The 18,607-nt window shown below is 43.1% G+C and overlaps 1 protein-coding gene across 2 annotated transcripts in view; it reads left to right on the forward strand.

The window, feature by feature from the left end:
* Nucleotides 1–18,607, forward strand: part of SMAD2 (SMAD family member 2) — a 109,179-nt gene that overhangs the window by 31,101 nt on the left and 59,471 nt on the right. For both annotated transcript variants that reach the window (XM_073619352.1, XM_073619342.1), the window contains exon 2: nucleotides 10,998–11,258. In XM_073619352.1, coding sequence (XP_073475453.1) covers nucleotides 11,032–11,258 — 227 coding nt within the window. In that variant the 5' untranslated portion in view covers nucleotides 10,998–11,031. The remainder of the gene's footprint in view (nucleotides 1–10,997; nucleotides 11,259–18,607) is intronic.

Raw genomic sequence — 18,607 nt, forward strand, 5'->3', positions numbered from 1 at the left:
AGGAGGAATAGTAGAATGTGTTTTGGGGTATAATTTGTGGTATGCATATGCTGTGTGAGAGAAATAACCTGTTAATATGACAATTCTGTGGGGGGGAAAAAAATCAAAAAAAAATCTTCATGTTGCAAAGAATTGTGGGAAAAAATTACAACTTCAAAAAACTCAAAATGCCTCTTACTAAATACATTGGAATGTCTACTTTCCAAAAAGGGGTAATTTGGGGGGTATTTGTACTTTCCTGGCTTGTAAGCCCTCATTCACACGAGGAGGACTCCGCTTCCACGGAGCCCGCCTCGGTCCGCCAGCTCAGCGGGAGATCTCTCAGCTGATATCCGCTGAGCCGGCGGATGACAGGTCCCTCTCCGCTCACTGAGCGGGGAGGGGCTTGTCAGACGCCGCTGCTGCCTATGGAGGGTTCGGATGAAAACGGACAGCATGTCCGTTTTCATCAGATCTTATCCGATCCGCCAGCAACGGATCCGGACGTAGGGCCATCGGACGGGGTGAGATGTCAGCGGACATGTCTCCGCTGACATCCGTCGCTCCATAGGCTAGCATGGAGCGCCCGTTCAGGTCCGCCGTCAAAACTGACAGGCGGACCTGAACTGTCCGATTGTGTGAAAGGGGCCTTAGGGTCTCAAGAAATGAGATAGGCCGTCAGTACATCAGATGTGATCAATTTTCAGAGATTGGCACCATAGCTTGTAGACTCTATAACTTTCACAAAGACCAAATAATATACACAGATTTGGGTTATTTTTACCAAAGGTATGTGGCAGTATAATTTTTGGCCAAAATTTATGAAGAAAAATGACTATTTCGCTAATTATTTTTTTTTACAAATTTTTCATTTATAGTGCAAAAAAAAAAAAAAACCCAGTGGTGATCAAATACCACCAAAATAAAGCTGTATTTGTGTGAAAAAAAGGACAAAAAAAAATCACATGGGTAGCATGTTGCCTGACTAATCGTCATTCAAAATGTGAGAGCACTGAAAGCTGAAAATTGGTCTGGTTAGGAAGGGGGTTTAAGTGCCCGGTGGTTAATGCATAGAAGATGATAAACATTCTGAATTTACAACCACTTTAAAGCGGACTTCCGACTTTTTTTTTTTTTTTTTAATTCAGCAGCTACAAATACTGCAGCTGCTAACTTTTAAAATATTGACACTTACCTGTCCAGGGCGCCCGCGTTGTCGGCACCTGAAGCCGATCTGTCCCTCGGCCATCTTCGGTAAGGGAATCAGGAAGTGAAGCCTGGTTCCCTGCTGCGCATGCGCGACTCGCGCTGCACGTTCCCACTGGTCTCCCAGATGACAGCGGGGGAGGGGGGAATGGAAGTGGTGTAGATACCCACGGGTGGCGTGGGTATCTATGCCTGGAAGTGAGAGCAAGAGAGCAAGATACCTGTATTAGACAGGTATCTGCCCCCCCCCTTCCCCCGGAAAGGTGCCAAATGTGACACCAGAGGGGGGGGGGGGGTTCCGAAAAGTGGAAGTTCCATTTTTGTGTGAAACTTCGCTTTAAAGTGATCGGGAATCTTACCTATACCAAGTGAAGTGATATACCTATTTATCTGTAGTCTTCTTTTAAAGTCCCATAAATTTTTTCCGAAAACTTCTCTTCTCTACAGCTGTTCAGAGTGCTGAATTTTAAAGCTTTTCTGAGAGTTAAAAAAAAAAGCTGGGCGGAGAGCTGAAGTTACTCTGCGGAGCTCAGTAAGAAGAGCTCTGAGAGCTGATTGGAGGGAAAGGACACTTCTGTTTTTAAATCCTATGTATATCTTGACACTGGTCCGCTGCAGTGTAAAAAAAAATCCTGCATGCTGCATGTTTGGTCAGTTAAAAAAAAAAAAATGGGGCACCTCCCCATTGAAACTATGGCAAAATTGCATAAAAAAACACACCCGCAAAGCGTTTTTGGTGCGGTTTGAGTCACATAACCTTTTAAAAAGGACTGCATATGCGGTTTTGCAGAGCATCAGTGTGAAAGTAGCCTTAACCACTTGCTTACTGGGCACTTAAACCCCCCTCCTGTCCAGACCAATTTTCAGCTTTTAGCACTGTCGACAATTGCACGGTCATACAACACTGTACCCAAATGAAATTTTTATCATTTTTTCCCCACAAATAGAGCTTTCTTTTGGTGGTATTTGATCACCTCTGCAGTTTTTATTTTTTGTTAAAAAAATTGAAAAAGACAGAATTAAAAAAAATATATATATTTTTTAAAATATTTTGTTATAAAATTTTGCAAACAGGTAACTTTTCTCCTTCGTTGATGTGCACTGATGGGCACCGATAGGTGTCAGTGATGGTCACTGATGGGTGGCAATAATGGGCACTGATTGCTTAAACTGATGGCAGCACTGCTAGGTGGCACTGATTGGCACCACTGGTGGGCATTGATAGGTGGCACTGTGGGCACTGGCAGGTGGCAATGACAGATGGCACTTGCAGGCACAGATGAGGCATATGTGCCTCCTTCCTCTTCGGGACCGATGTCCCTTTGACATAAGTCGGTGATCGGCTTTTTTTTTCCTCCTTACGCTGTCAGCGTGAGGAGAAAACGAAACTGATCACTGAGCTTTTGTTTACATCATGTGATCAGCTGTCATTGGCTGACAGCTGATCACATGGTAAGGGGCTGGGACCGGCCCCTTACTCGGATCTGTGATTATCCGAGTCTCCGTGACCCGGAGATCACAGCACGCACACCGTGCGCCCTGCAGGGTGCGTGCACGCCCCATGACAGCCTCCCGGAAATTGAGGTCCGCGCTGTGGCCGTCATTCGGCTATGGCCCGGACCTCAAGTGGTTAAAGTGATTCTCTGTGCCCAACTCAGAAATATCCAAGAAATATACAAAGGGTGTCCTGTATGACTTTCTACAGGCTTTCAGTGGTTGATCATTTAGGCTCCATGCACACTAGTGTTTTATTTAAGCGAAAGAAACGGTGGTACTAGTTTTTTGTAGTAGCGTTTTTAGCAGCGTTTTTTTCACAGAAATGCTACTAACCGCTTCTTGGCGCTTAAAAAAAAAAGCTAGTGTGCATTGGAGTCTAAAGCCTCGTACACACGGTACGATTGTTGGCCAACCGAGCCTCTGATTTTTGTCAAAAGGGCGTGTGCCAGGATCTTGTCTTGCACACAATTGTCGGCCAATAAACACGAACGTAGTGACGTACTGCGAGGAATTTCAGCTCTTGAGCGCCACCCTTTGGGCACCTTCTGCTAATGTCGTGTTTGGTGACCATTGATTCTGAGCATGCGTGTTTGTACTTTCGACTTTTGTGTGACAGACTTGTGTACAGAGAATAGGAAAATCCGACAACAGACCGTTGTCCGCCGAAAATTTCCAAACCTGCCATCCGACATTTGTTGGCAGAAAGTTGGACAACAATTGTCCGATGGAGCGTACTAACAGTCAGATTTTAGGCAAACAGTCTGTCATCACACAATTTGCTGCCGAAAATCCGATCGTGTGTACGAGGCTTTACAGTGCCTTAAAGTATTCATACCCCTTGAAATTTTTCCACATTCTATCATGTTACAACCAAAAAACGTAAATGTATTTATTGGGATTTTATGTGAAAGACCAACACAAAGCGACACATAATTGTGAAGTGGAAGGAAAATGATAAATGATTTTCAACATTTTTTACAAATAAATATGTGAAAAGTGTGGTGTGCATTTGTATTCATCCCCCTTTACTCTGATACCCCTAACTAAAATCTAGTGGAACCAATTGCCTTCAGAAGTCACCTAACTAGTAAATAGAGTCCACCTTTTGTGTAATTTAATCTCAGTATAAATACAGCTGTTCTGTGAAGCCCTCAGAGGTTTGTTAGAGAACCTTAGTGAACAAATGGCATAATGAAGGCCAAGGAACGCACCAGACAGGTCAGGGATAAAGTTGTGGAGAAGTTTAAAGCAGGGTTAGGTTATAAAAAAACATCCCAAGCTTGGAAAGCGTATGGCACAACTGCAAACCTACCAAGACATGTCCGTCCACCTAAACTGACAGGCCGGGCAAGGGGGAGCATTAATCAGAGAAGCAGCCAAGAGGCCCATGGTAACTCTGGAGGAGCTGCAGAGATCCACAGCTCAGGTGGGAGAATCTGTCCACAGGACAACTATTAGTCGTGATCTCCACAAATCTGACCTTTATGGAAGAGTGGCAAGAAGAAAGCAATTGTTGAACGAAAGCCATAAGAAGTCCCATTTGCAGTTTGGGAGAAGCCATGTGGGGGACACAGCAAACATGTGGAAGAAGGTTTTCTGGTCAGATGAGACCAAAATGTAACTTTTTGGCCTAAAAGCAAAACACTATGTGTGGTGGAAAACTAACACTGCACATCACCCTGAACACACCATCCCCACTGTGAAACATGGTGGTGGCAGCATCATGTTGTGGGGATGCTTTTCTTCAGCAGGGACAGGGAAGCTGGTCAGAGTTGATGGGAAGATGGATGGAGCCAAATACAGGGAAATCTCAGAAGAAAACCTGTTAGAGTCTGCAAAAGACTTGAGACTGGGGCGGAGGTTCACCTTCCAACAGGACAACGACCCTAAACATACAGCCAGAGCTACAATGGAATGGTTTAGATCAGTGATGGGGAACCTTGGCACCCCAGATGTTTTGGAACTACATTTCCCATGATACTCTGCAGTGTGGTGGAGCATCATAGGAAATGTAGTTCCAAAACATCTGGGGTGCCAAGGTTCACCATCACTGGTTTAGATCAAAGCATATTCATATGTTAGAATGGCCCAGTCAAAGTGCAGACCTAAATCCAACTGAGAATCTGTGGCAAGACTTGAAAATTGCTGTTCACAGACGCTCTCCATCCAATCTGACAGAACTTGAGCTATTTTGCAAAGAATAATGGGCAAAAGTATCACTCTCTAGATGTGCAAAGCTGGTAGAGACATCCCCAAAAAGACTTGCAGCTGTAATTGCAGTGAAAGGAAGTTCTACAAAGTATTGACTCCGGGGGGCGCTATACAAATGTATACCACACTTTTCACATATTTATTTGTAAAACATTTTGAAATCCATTTATCATTTTCCTTCCACATCACAATTATGTGCTGCTTTGGTCTATCACATACATTTACGTTTTTGGTTGTTAAATGACAAAAATGTGGAAAATGTCAAGGGGTATGAATACTTTTTCAAGGCACTGTAAATGAGCTAATACCTGTGCATTGTCATTGGCTTTAGTATTCCTTGCATAGAATGTGAGGTAGAGAGAACATATTTATAATGTGTATCACTGATGACTGTCCCCCGATGACTGAGGAGCTTCAGCTTAGCGGATTCTCTGTACGCTCCGTGTATTGCAGGGAACAGATCTCATCAGTCAGTGCCCAGGGCTTTTATGTCATATGTCTGCAACCCCCCCCCCCCCCCCCCCCCCAGTGCCAGAGCTCAGGTTCCAGTGATTGTAGAACAGTGCAGGGGGCAGTCTGGGTCATCCGTTCATCTGAGGAGTGCTGAACACACAGCCAATAGGATTGTAGCATTTGGACACGTTCTCCTTCTTAATGACCGCTCTCTTCCTGGACTGCATCCCTAACAGGCTTTGATTACACGATTGCTGGGCATAACGTAGTGGGTTTTTTTTTTTTCTGTGTCTTAGTAGCCTGGTGATTAGAATCATGTGAAGAAAAAAAAAAACAAGAACAAAAGTAATTATGTCGTTGGTTGTAACCAAATGTAAGGTTTGTCATAGGCCCACTACATACATGCGTTTTTTTATTTATTTTTTTAAAGATGCTTTTTCCTGCTCTGTGCCATTGCTGGAGTTACATATTAAATGTGATTTGCAGCCCTGTATGCACCTATGGGAACCAGGCCCTTAGTGAGAGACAGGATCGTATTAAAGCCAGCCATGGATGGTTCGAATCTCTGCTGGTTCAGCACAAAAACATTGCTTGAATAAAAAAAAAAAAAAAAAAAAATTCTGAAAGATTTTTTGCAAGACGTAAGAGTGAAAAAAAAAAAAATTTTTGTCCATCTGCCATTTCTCGGCATTTAAAAACATATTTTTTATTAATAAATGTGTGTGTTTAATATATATATGTGTATATATGTGTGTGTAATATATATTACACACACATATATACACACTAACTATATATATATATATATATATATATATATATATATATATATATATATATATATATATATATATATATATATATATATATATATATATATATATATATATATAATATGTGTGTATGTATATATAATAAAATTAATGTGTGTGTGTGTATATATATATGTGTGTGTGTGTGTGTATATATATATGTGTGTGTGTGTGTATATGTATGTGTGTGTGTGTATGTATATATATATATATATATATATATATATATATATATATATATATATATATATATATATATATATATATATAAATAAACTTCAGCGGATGTGTAAACTTTTTTGCAGAGGACTTGTATGATTTTTAACCACTTGCCGACCAGCCACCATCATCATACTGCGGCAGGTCGGCTCATTCACGCAAATCAGTCGCTGTAGGTGTACGTCCGCTCCTTCAAGAGTCATAGCAGGCGCGCGCCCGCTGCGCATGGCCAACCACGATCACAGGAAAGAGCCGGAACGGGGTATCTGTCAGTGTAAAAAGATCCGCCGTTCTGACAGGGGAGAAGAGAGATCTGCTGTTCCTAGTGATCAGGAACAGTGATCTCTCTTCTCCTCCAGTCAGTCCCATCCCCCCACGGTTAAAAACACTTCCCTAGGGAACAGTTAACCCCTTCCCTGCCAGTGACATTCACACAGTAATCATTGCATTTTTATAGCACTGATCACTGTATAAATGAGCTTAAAAAAAAAAGTGTCAAGTTTCCGATCTGTCCGCCACAATGTCGCAGTCCTGCTAAAAATCGTAGATCGCCGCCATTACTAGTAAACAAAACAGAATAAATAAAAATACCATAAATCTATCCCCTATTTTGTAGACTCTATAACGTTTGCTCAGACCAATCAATATACGCTTTTTTTAAAATTTATTTATTTATTTTACCAAAAAATATATAGAAGAATACATAGTGGCCTAAACTGAAGTCTTTTTTTGGGGGGGGGGATATTCATTATAGCAAAAAGTAAAAAATATTGTGGTTTCTTTTTTTTTTTTTTCAAAATTGGTTTTATAACGCAAAAAATAAAAACAGCAGAGGTGATCAAATACCACCAAAAGAAAGCTCTATTTGTGGGGAAAAGACGTTTTAGGTACAACGTCGCACGACCACGTAATTGTTAGTTAAAGCGACGCAGTGCCGTATCGCAAAAAATGGCCTGATCATTAAGGGGGCAAATCCTTCCTTCCGGTCTGTAAGTAGTTAAACACTTATGTTTCAATAGTTTTTATTTTTCACAAGAAAAGGAAAAAACAACAAGACTTTTCCGATAGCAAAGTGTACAATGAAACAATAAAAAAAAAAAAAAAATAATTGTAACAATCAAAGAACTGCTGAAGAGCAAAATATCCTTCAATACACAGCTAAGTCGGGCATAATGCTTTTGGTGGTTGGCTATATAGTAGTGTGAGGTGTCATTTGCAGTGGTGACCCCATCCGGGGTCAGGGAGGGCTTACTGCAACCCCCCCCTTCTCTAGGGAGGGGGGTAGAAAGGGCCCGAGATTGGGTACTTGAGGTACCCTAGAGAGAAATCCGTGGCCTTTCTGGGAGAACAGTACTTGTATAAACAATATGTTACACAATGCATAACTGATGAAGGGAAAAGTGGGGGGAAAAAAAAATCTCTTTGATAAGTACAACCGCGTACCAAAGGATGCTAAGAAGGAGCCAGCAACCACCAAACAACCATTATTCAGGCGGGGTAGTTCATTTTCAACACTTTTTTGTTAATCTCATATCAAAAGTATTTTTAAACTGCCTTTTTCGATACAAACCCCGGTGGTCCTGCCATGAAGGTTCTTGTTTAGATGGTACTTTTATGGGGTGACCACACTCTGTCTCCATTTCCCAGTTCTTTTGTGTGGTCACCCTGTGGCATGTTCTTCCACTGGAGACAATACATGGCCATGCTAAAACAGTCATTCCACAGCCATATTTTACAATTGTCACCAGCGCCCTGAGAAATGACATGCAGCTGCTATTGGAATTCATACATGTGGCCAGGAAGTGGCTGCACTGAAATAGTGCTTTATGAAATGTCATCCAGTCGGGGTTTACATTTCATTTACCAGATGTGTATGGATGCTGCTAAATCAGGCATCAATAACCCCCAAACATGAATAGATTAAAGGGGTTGTAAAGGTTGGTTGTTAAGAAAAATACAAAAGTTTTCATACTTGCCTCCTCTGTGCCAAGGGTTTTGCAGAGAGTGGCCCCAATTCTTCTCTTCTGGGGTCCCCCAGCGGAGCTCCTCCCCGCATCGAGTGTTCCCCTCGGAGAGCCGCATTCCAAGGGGGGGGCACCTGTGTGGGCGCTCTCCCGAAAAAATATGACGCATCAGGACTCGGCCCCGCCCCCCGGCTTCCGTGTCACTGGATTTGATTGGCAGCAGCGGGAGCCAATGGCTCCTGCTGCTATCAATCCATCCAATGAGGAACCGAGACAGCGGCTGGAGCTGCTGGGCTCGTCCCCGTCAATGGAACGATCGGGTTCAGGTAAGTAAAAGGTGGGCTCTGGGGGGGGGGCTGCTGCACTACAGAAGGTTTTTCACCTTAATGCATGGAATGTATTAAGGTGAAAAACCTGTAAGGTTTTCAACCCCTTTAAGACTGGAACTGGGCAGATATGAAATATAAAAATAACCAGTGCAGCTCTGTAGTGGTTAATACATCATGAAAAGTGTTATTTTAATGCATGCCTTGTAAATACAGTAACTGTATCTGACCTGATATCAGGTTGCAGTCCCTGTACAGTAGGGCTGAGTAGAGAGAGGAGGAAGCAGCACAAGGAGCCAATACATCCAGGAAGCAAGCTGATAGGAGGAGAGTGCATATTGACAGATGAGCTCATCACTATGCTGCTTCTCCTTTCACCATTCAAATGACTGGCTGGGGGCGGGTCCAGGACAACCATTGCAAAGCGTACCAGCATGTTCAGCCTGATTTCTTGTTTGCTGTGTCATTGTTTTCAGGTGTGTATCTGCGCAACAAAAGCCAGCCGTGGGAGCTGCAGCTGGTCTTTTTCCTCCCCCAGCTTGTGACTGGATGGTAAAATGACCAACAAACTCATCTGTTACTCCTGGGCTCTCCTTCTATCACTATGCTTCTTTTTAGTACATGAGCGCTGTAGCAAAACAAATTGATTTCTTGTACTGCTCTGCTGTACTGCGTCTCCTTCTCCTCCTTTTTCTTTGTTTCTTTCTTCTTTTTTCCTCCCTATTTCTCTTCTTTTTCCTCTTTCTTCTCTTTTTGTTTTTTTTTCTCTTCTTTCTCCTCTTCCTTTTTTCTCTTCTTTCTCCTCTTCCTTTTTTTCTCTTCTTTCTCCTCTTCCTTTTTTTCTCTTCTTTCTCCTCTTCCTTTTTTTCTCTTCTTTCTCCTCTTCCTTTTTTTCTCTTCTTTCTCCTCTTCCTTTTTTTCTCTTCTTTCTCCTCTTCCTTTTTTTCTCTTCTTTCTCCTCTTCCTTTTTTTCTCTTCTTTCTCCTCTTCCTTTTTTTCTCTTCTTTCTCCTCTTCCTTTTTTTCTCTTCTTTCTCCTCTTCCTTTTTTTATCTCTCCTTTCTTCTCCTCCTCCTTTTTTTTTCTCTTCTTTCTCCTCCTCCTCCTCCTTTTTTTTCTCTTCTTTCTCCTCCTCCTCCTCCTCCTCCTCCTCCTCCTCCTCCTCCTCCTCCTTTTTTTTTCTCTTCTTTCTCCTCCTCCTCCTCCTTTTTTTTTCTCTTCTTTCTCCTCCTCCTCCTCCTCCTTTTTTTTTCTCTTCTTTCTCCTCCTCCTCCTTTTTTTTCTCTTCTTTCTCCTCCTCCTCCTCCTCCTCCTCCTCCTTTTTTTTCTCTTCTTTCTCCTCCTCCTCCTCCTCCTCCTCCTCCTCCTCCTCCTCCTCCTCCTCCTCCTCCTCCTCCTCCTCCTCCTTTTTTTTTCTCTTCTTTCTCCTCCTCCTCCTCCTCCTCCTCCTCCTCCTCCTCCTCCTCCTTTTTTTTCTCTTCTTCTTTCTCATCCTCCTCCTCCTCCTCCTCCTCCTTCTCCTCCTTTTTTTCTCTTCTTTCTCCTTCTCCTCCTTTTTTTCTTTCTCCTTCTCCTCCTTTTTTTTTTTCTTTCTCTTCTTTCTCCTTCTCCTCCTTTTTTTTTTTTTCTTTCTCTTCTTTCTCCTTCTCCTCCTTTTTTTTTTTCTTTCTCTTCTTTCTCCTTCTCCTCCTTTTTTTTTTTCTTTCTCTTCTTTCTCCTTCTCCTCCTTTTTTTTTTTTCTTTCTCTTCTTTCTCCTTCTCCTCCTTTTTTTTTTTCTTTCTCTTCTTTCTCCTCCTACTTTTTTTTTTTTTCTCCTCTTCTTTCTCCCCCTCCTCCTCTTTTTTTTCTCTCCTTTCTCCTCCTACTTTTTTTCTCTCTCTCTCTTCTTTCTCCTCCTACTTTTTTTCTCCTCTTCTTTCTCCCCTTCCTCTTCTTTTTTTTTTTTCTCCTCCTCCTCCCTCCTTTTTTTTTCTCCTTTCGCCGCCTCCTCTTTTTTTCTTTTCCCTTTTTTTTTTTTCTCCTGCTTTCTCCTTTTTCCTTTTCTTTCGCCTCCTCCTTTTTTTCTTCTTTCCCCTCTCCTCTCTCTTCCCCGAGGCTGAGCTCTGCTGTTCAGGGCACTGCAAGAGACTAGATACCAGGTCAAATTCAGGTAATAACAGTACTTGTATTAAAAAATAATAATAATAATTCATTGATGTAGTAATGAATACAGAGCTGCGTTATTTGCCTGGCTTTAGGTTTCATTCTTTGTCTGGAGCAGAGCCGTGACTAGAAAACATATCTGATGCTGTGTATCGCCTCCCTTTACAACCATCTTATTCCTCTTTCAGGTCAAAGGTGAACTTTCTCTTCTCTTGAAGCATTATGTCCTCCATCTTGCCCTTCACGCCGCCGGTTGTGAAACGCCTCCTTGGCTGGAAGAAGTCCGCCAGCGGGGCTGGAGGGGGGGAGCAGAATGGCCAGGAAGAGAAGTGGTGCGAGAAGGCAGTTAAAAGCTTGGTGAAAAAGCTGAAGAAAACTGGACAGCTCGACGAGCTGGAGAAAGCAATCACCACACAGAACTGCAATACCAAATGCGTTACGATCCCAAGGTATGTCCGGAATCGCTGCCCTGTCAGTGGCCTACGAGGACAGGAAGGCAGTGTCATTGTAGTGAAGTAGCCGATTAACCACCCTGGCAAGTGTGTGGTACAGGCCAGACATCCTAACCTGAATGACATTACTAACCTCCGCTCATGTGACTATGTGCCGTGCTTACTTTGCCAATGTATATAAGCTTTTGTGCAAATGACAATGAAGGTGATGTTGCATTATAAGAGTTTGAAATGTTATGTTTGTTGTGTAAAGAGAACCGCAACTTAAAGTGAACCTGTCTCCACATATAATCTACTAGCATTTGCTAATTACCTGATAGAAAATACCCGAAGGTGCCTGCACATACGTGACAGAAGTGGAAACCCAGGTGTGTAAAAACTGTTTTGTAATCCTTGCCAGCTAAGGTTAAAGTGAACTAATGGCCAGATTCTGGACCTTCAAATATTTACATCTTTTTAACAAGCAGTATATGAACTTTAAAGGCGGAACTGAACTTTCAGTACAAATACATTTCCTGTTGCAAAAAAGGAAAAGGTGTGCAGATTCTTAGTTTTTCTTTTTAGAAAGCAGTCGCAGCCTGAGTAGAACTGCCTGCCAGATGCTGAATAAAAGGACCCTTGCTCTATGTGTGGAAGCAGTGGTCACTCTGCAGAATTCCAACATGCACCCCGGTGAGTCAAAACGAAAGCTCTCCAGTCAGCGGAGAACATGGGCTTTACTGATTGCAAAGCTGTACATCTGACTCTGCAGAGGGACTGCGTGCCAACCTGGTTCTATGACGTTCTTTTAGTGTTTCTTATTGCATGACCTGTTGCTGCCATTGATATGTCTATTTCAGCCGCTTGGATCATTTTATGGTCTTTTTTTTGACAAGTAGAAAATGTTGCGCCTAGTGAGAACTTTTTATGGCTCTTCTGAAAGACCACAGCTTCCATTCACACAGCAAAAGGTTCTTCTCTGCTGCTGCTGGCAGGGCACAGGCTTTTCTATTCAGGCCGTGGCTGCTTTTTAAATTAAACAACCTGGAAGACTTTGAACCAGTAATGGAAAATGTGCGCCCCTCAGACTACAAGGGAAAGCAATCCTGTGTCCACCACTGTGTGTGCATGCCAGGGACAGAGCTTGTCTCGGCTCCGAACATTTGTTGAGAGAAGGATGGATCCCATGAAGTCGCACATCAGTACAGACACACTGGTATTGGAAAGAAAGGCAGTCTCAGCCTGGGCTCCTGTCAGGCCACGCCCCCAGCATGGTTCACTCCTCCCCTTGGAGCTTAATCATGGGGATGGAGCTCCATCCCCATGGTTAAAGTGGGAGTAAACTCCCTTGGTTGATCCCTTTTTTAGGTAAGCCTATAATAAGGCTTGCCTATAGGTACAGTAAATTATCACCTAAATGTGCACCAATTAGGAGATATTTACTTGCAAAGTCGCCAGTGAAGTCACTGGCACGTGCGCTGTGAAGGAACGGCATATCCATGCCTTCAGAATCCTGTGCCGTGAGCAGCAGCTCCTGTGCGGGAGTGATGGCATCATGGCTCGTCCAAAGGACTGGAGCCCGCCAGCCCGGAAAGAAGACTGAGTGAAAATGGAAGCTCTGTCAGAGGCATTATAAGGGTAAGGTTTACATTAATGTGCTAGTATGCAATGCATACTAGCATATTATAACTTTGCCTTGCCCGAGTGGTGCAGGAAACCGTGTTGGTGGAATCCATAAGACTTTACACACTTTTTTGTTTTGATACTACTGGAATGTATTTAGCTGATATTTTAGCTGTTTTTAGCTGATCTTACTGACCTCTGTAGCTGCAGGCACTGTGGAGAAATATCTCCAAGGATAGTAACAAAGCTATAGAAATGCCAGCCTTCTAATGTATACAATCAGCAGGTGCTCTGAGCTTTTTTAGAAAGGACTGAAACTGGACTTCAGAGTCTCTGTTGTAATTTTGAGGCTGAATTGTGTACGGTGCTTATAACTACAGAGGTCAGTGAGGGCTTCTTTTTAAAGCTTATTTCTACTTGTTAAAAATATTAATCTGTTACTGTTCATAGCCTGGCCATAGGTCCACTTTATGGGCTATTGATATGAGCAACCCCCTCCCTGCCACTATTGTTTTGGGCTATGTACAGTGGTCTGTGATGAATCCTTCACTAAACATTCCCCTTGCGTAGTCTTAAGGTTAATTACACCAAGGACACTTCCTTCCTGGATTTTTCTTGCATTCCCAGAGTTGTCTCAACTTCCTTATATAATCCCAATGTATGTATATGACTCGAAATGGGCAAAAAACTCAGACAGGGATGTATTCTTTGTAAAGTTCTACAGAAAAATCACCAATATTTCTTAAAGCTGAACTCCAAGCTAACGATTGCACAGATGGAATACATGGTAGCTGATTATTATTATAATACAGGATTTATAAAGCGCCAACAGTTTGCGCAGCTCTTTCCAATATGGTTGCAGACAGTACAGTTACAATACCATTCAATACAGGAGGAATCCGGGGGCCCTGCTCTGAGATCTGACAAAGGATTTGTATTTCTGTCCATCGGCAGTTGTCATGGTGCTGCACATGTGATTAGCAATGACCCCAACTATTTAAGGGCTTGAGCTCAGGGTGAATTCAGTTGAGGGTGGGCATGCGCACACTGCCAACCATGACCGTTATCACCATAGCCATGCTCTAAAGCAGAACCAAAAGTTCTCATGTCACAAAGTGCGAGCAGCCAGGCTCTTTACTGCAATGTAAATAAAATACACCGACCTGCTTGCTCTCACAGCATTCTCCAGCATGTAAACAAAGGTGTGCACGGTCCCTGTATGCCAGGATGACAGGCTCCTGTGCATGCGCAGGGGTGACGTCATCCAGCGCCGGTCAATGAAGACAGACGAAGGCCGGCATCCAGAAGAAGATGCCGGCAAGGGACGGGGAAGAAAAAGGTATGTTTAGCTCCGCTTTAAAGTAGGGATGCACCGAAATTTCGGCGGCCGAAAATGGTGCTTTCGGCATTTTGCCGATAGAGTAAAGCAGGGGTCTTCAAACTATGGCCCTCCAGGTGTTCAGGAACTACAATTCCCATCATGCCTAGTCATGTCTGTGAATGTCAGAGTTTTACAATGCCTCATGGGACGTGTAGTTCTGCAACAGCTGGAGGGCCGTAGTTTGAGGATCCCTGGAGTAAAGTGTCGATAATGGCGTAGAAAACGCACATGATTTTTTCTGTGATTATTATTATTTTTTTTTTTTTTTTTTTTTTTAACCACGATTTTTCTGTGCTTATGGTGTGTTTTTTCATAGGTCATGTGACGCAAAAACTGAATCAAAAAGTAACACGGGTGCGTTATTGATGTGTCCTTGTTGCGTTTTCAATGCATTTCAACAGGGAAGTGCGTTTTTGGTGTGGGTCTTCTTCCTTCTTTTTTTTTTTTTTTTTTTTTTTTTTTTTTTTTTTTTTTTTTTTTTTTATAATTTCGGGCACCAAAATGTCCATTCGTTGCACCACTACTTTAAAATGATACTAAACTCTGCATTTAAAAAAATATATATTTTATGCAAGTATGTATTCCTCAAAAAAACATCCCTTCTATTGCTCTCAGCCTCCTCAAGATCTCCAAATTCCTTTTTATTTGCTACCGTGATTTGACTTCCTGAGGGTGGCTACCCTTATTCTCCACGGCCCCCCGCTGTAAGAAGGAGCGTAGCCACCCCCCTCTTTCACTCTGGAGATGGATTTTGGGATGTGCATAGAGCAGTGCTCATAATGCCAACCAATGTGCACTGCTACTTCCAAACAAACATAAACGGGGGGGTGTGTTTGGGGGGACAGGTTCGGGAGCTAACCAGAGGATGTTACAAGAAGGCAGAAAAACATAATAAGGAACAATTTGAATGAAAATGGCCATCAAGCAGTGGATGTGTATAGATCATTTGTGAAAAAATAAGGATATTGTTTAGTGTCACTTTAAATGTAACTGTTTAGGGAAACCATTAAAGCGGAACTAAACCCACCAATTATAATTATCATTTACAGGGCTGGACAGTGTATTGAGAGTTGTTGGACTGATGAGCTCATCTCTGTCATTCTGCTCTCTCCTTCTATCAGCATGTTTCTGGTTAACACATGAACACTGCTGCCCAACTCACTGGCCCCCTTTTGCTTCTTCACCCTCTCATAGCCTGTGCACTGCTGTACGAGGGATGACGAGGGTTTACCCTGTACTGTTTGCATCTTTAAAAAAAAAAAAAAAAAAAAAAAAAGAGCCCCTTTAAGTTATTGCAATGCATTAACCACTTCATATGAGTTTGAGTGGGGATATCTGAATGATGCCCGCAGCTATAGGCATCATTCAGATATCATCATGGTCAGCCAGCTATTCTGTCCACCGTAAGAACAATTATAGTGGCAGTTCAGCCGCTTGATCGTTCTTACAGGCGGCGGGAGGGGACCCTACTCCTGCTCCTGCCGCCCTTTGGTGCTTCTCCCGGCTCGCCCCTACGATTGGCAAGCCGGAGAATGAATCGGTCGCCGCCGGAAGTTGAGCTTAGAGATTTCTGGTGACCAGGTACCAGATGGTCCCCAGTCATCTTTATGACCCTCGGAGGCCTGGGCGCAATGGTATGACATCACGTCCAGGCTGGCGGAAGTAAACAATGCCAGGAACACGGCTGGAAAGGCAGAGTTCTTCTTTTTTTTTTTTTTTTTGATCTCAGCCTTTCCTGCCTGGAGGAGAGATGTAAGGTCTTATTTACCTGACATCTCTCCCTAAAGAGGACCTGTCACGCACTATTCCTATTACAAGGGATGTTTACATTCCTTGTAATAGGAATAAAAGTGATCAATTATTTATTTTTTTTTTTAAAGAGCGTAAAAAAAAATTAAAGCACCCCCGTGCCTGCGCACAGAAGTGAACCCATATGTAAGTCGCGCCCACATATGTGAGGTATCACCACGTGCGTTAGAGCAAAAGCAACCATTCTAGCGATTTCTATTCTAGCGAACAATTCGAGCCTACGAGTGTGCGCAATTTTAATGTGTGACGTGAGGTATCTGTTTACTCGGCATAACCTCATCTTTCACGTTATACAAAAAAATTGGCTAAATTACTGCTGTTCTTTTTTTTTTTTTTTTACTTCGTGCAAATTTTTTGTTAAAAAAAAACGGGATGAAAAAATCACTGCGCAAATACCGTGTAATGTAAAACGTTGCAACGACTGCCGTTTTATTCCCTAGGGTCTTTGCTAAAAAAAACATATCATGTTTGGGGGTTCTGAGTAATTTTCTAGAAAAAAAAATGATGATTTTTACATGTAGGAGTGAAGTGCCAGAATTGGCCCGGATGGGAAGTGGTTAAAGTGAATGTGAACCCTGTTTATCCTATAGCATTTTAATAACAAAAAATACTGTGTGTGTGTGTGTGGTTTTTTTTTTTTTTTTTTTTTTAGTGTGTCTTCATACTTTTACAATCGATCAGATGACCTCTATTGGGGAGGACATTGATCAGCAGCTCCTGCCCTGATGTCACATTTTCCCAGCTGCTGCCACTCAACTGCGCTGGTCTGCAGAATTCTGACCAGTCTTGTAGCTCCCAAACAGAAGGCGGAGCTGGGTGGGGGAAGGTATGTCTGCAGAGATCTGACCAGTTCTGTTCCTCCCAAGCAGAAGGTGGAGCTGGATGGGGGGGGGCTCATGTCTGCAGAGATCTGGCCAGTCCTGTAGCTCCCAAACAACAGAAGGCCCAGCTGGGTTGGGGGGTCGTGTGTGCAGATATGTGACCAGTCCTGTAATTCCCAAACAGTAGGTGGAGCTGGACAGGGGGGGCGGGGTGTCTGCGGAGGTCTGACCAGTCCTGTAGCTCGCAAATAGGGGGGTCTGGGCAGGGGGTGTGTCAGCAGTGGTCTGACCACAGGAGTACAGGCTTGCCATGTAGGCTAGGCACAGATGCAAACCGACCATGTTAGAACGGCGGATCTGTACCTAGCATGCTCAGGAGGAGATGGGTTGGACAGAACTTAACGTATTTCGGTACACTAGAAAAAATAAAATAGGCTCACCATCCATGTGCATAGTTGGGGGCGAAAGAAACAAATTCTCATCCATGTCATTTTAGGTTCACAAACCCTTTAATGCAGGCGCTTTGACATGAATTGTTTTAAGGCAGCTCATTTAAAATGAGTGTGCTACCCTGTTTCCTCGAAAATAAGACCTAGCGTGATTGTCGGTGATGGCTGCAATATAAGCCCTACCCCCCAAATAAGCCCTACCCTGAAAATAAGACCTACAAGGACTTTAACTAGGGCTTATTTGGGGGGTAGGGCTTATATTGCAGCCATCACTGACAATCACGCTAGGTCTTATTTTGGGGGAAACAGGGTAGTATGAATGGTGCAACAAAAGTAAGAATCCTGTCCCAATGATGTACTAATGAATGCAGGGCTGAATTAAGCTTTTTTTTTTTTTTTTTTTTTTTTAATTCTGCCTGGAGTTCAGCTTTAAATTCAAATAAAATCGCCCAAAAAATATTTCAGTGTGAGGCGGTAGTATAAGGCGCCCAAAACTTTGTAATTGGCTAATTAATATGGGATTAAGGATTACCAACTTTTTAAAATGACAGTTCAGCAGAAATGCGTCTTTTATGTTTTAGTAAATTACCAATTCGCCCACAAGAGCTCCGCCTTCCACGTGTGGCCAATCTCCCTGTGTTTGGTAAATGAGGGGCCCCCCAGCAACCTTAGCTGGCATTTGGGGTGATCTTGCGAATGAAGCCCTGAAGAAGTAAGGAGGGTTTTAAATTTAAATTTCTGGTTTTAGTTGGATGCCATTGGGTATGTTTTTGGCTACTCAAACCCCTTTCAATGTTAAAGGGATGGAACAGTGCAAGGCAACCTCCAGCTATTAATAAATAAATAAATATATATATATATATATATATCTATCCCGCTTACCGACCAGCCACCGTCATACTACAGCAGGTTGGCTCGTTCCCACGAATCGCCGTAGCTGTATGTCCGTCCCTTTTAACAGCTATAGCAGGCATGCCCGCTGCACGGCAGGGGAGCTGATGCGCTTGGCCGGCGGCCGTGATGTTGCCCGGCCACAAGCGGTCGCTCCACAAAGGTCCAGAACGGGGATTTGTCAATGTAAACAAACAGATCCCCCTTCTGACAGGGAAGTAAAGGGTGATTAGGAACAGCGATCTCTCTGTACTCCCAGTCAGTCCCCCCCCCCCCCCCCCCCCGTTAGAAACCCCTCCCGGGGAACACCTTTAACCCCTTGATCGCCCCCCTACTGTTAACCCCTTCTCTGCCAGTGTCATTTATACAGTAATCGGTGCATTTTTATAGCAC

This window comes from Aquarana catesbeiana, linkage group LG01 (assembly GCF_042186555.1).
Source record: "Aquarana catesbeiana isolate 2022-GZ linkage group LG01, ASM4218655v1, whole genome shotgun sequence".
Classification (NCBI taxonomy): Eukaryota; Metazoa; Chordata; class Amphibia; order Anura; family Ranidae; genus Aquarana; species Aquarana catesbeiana.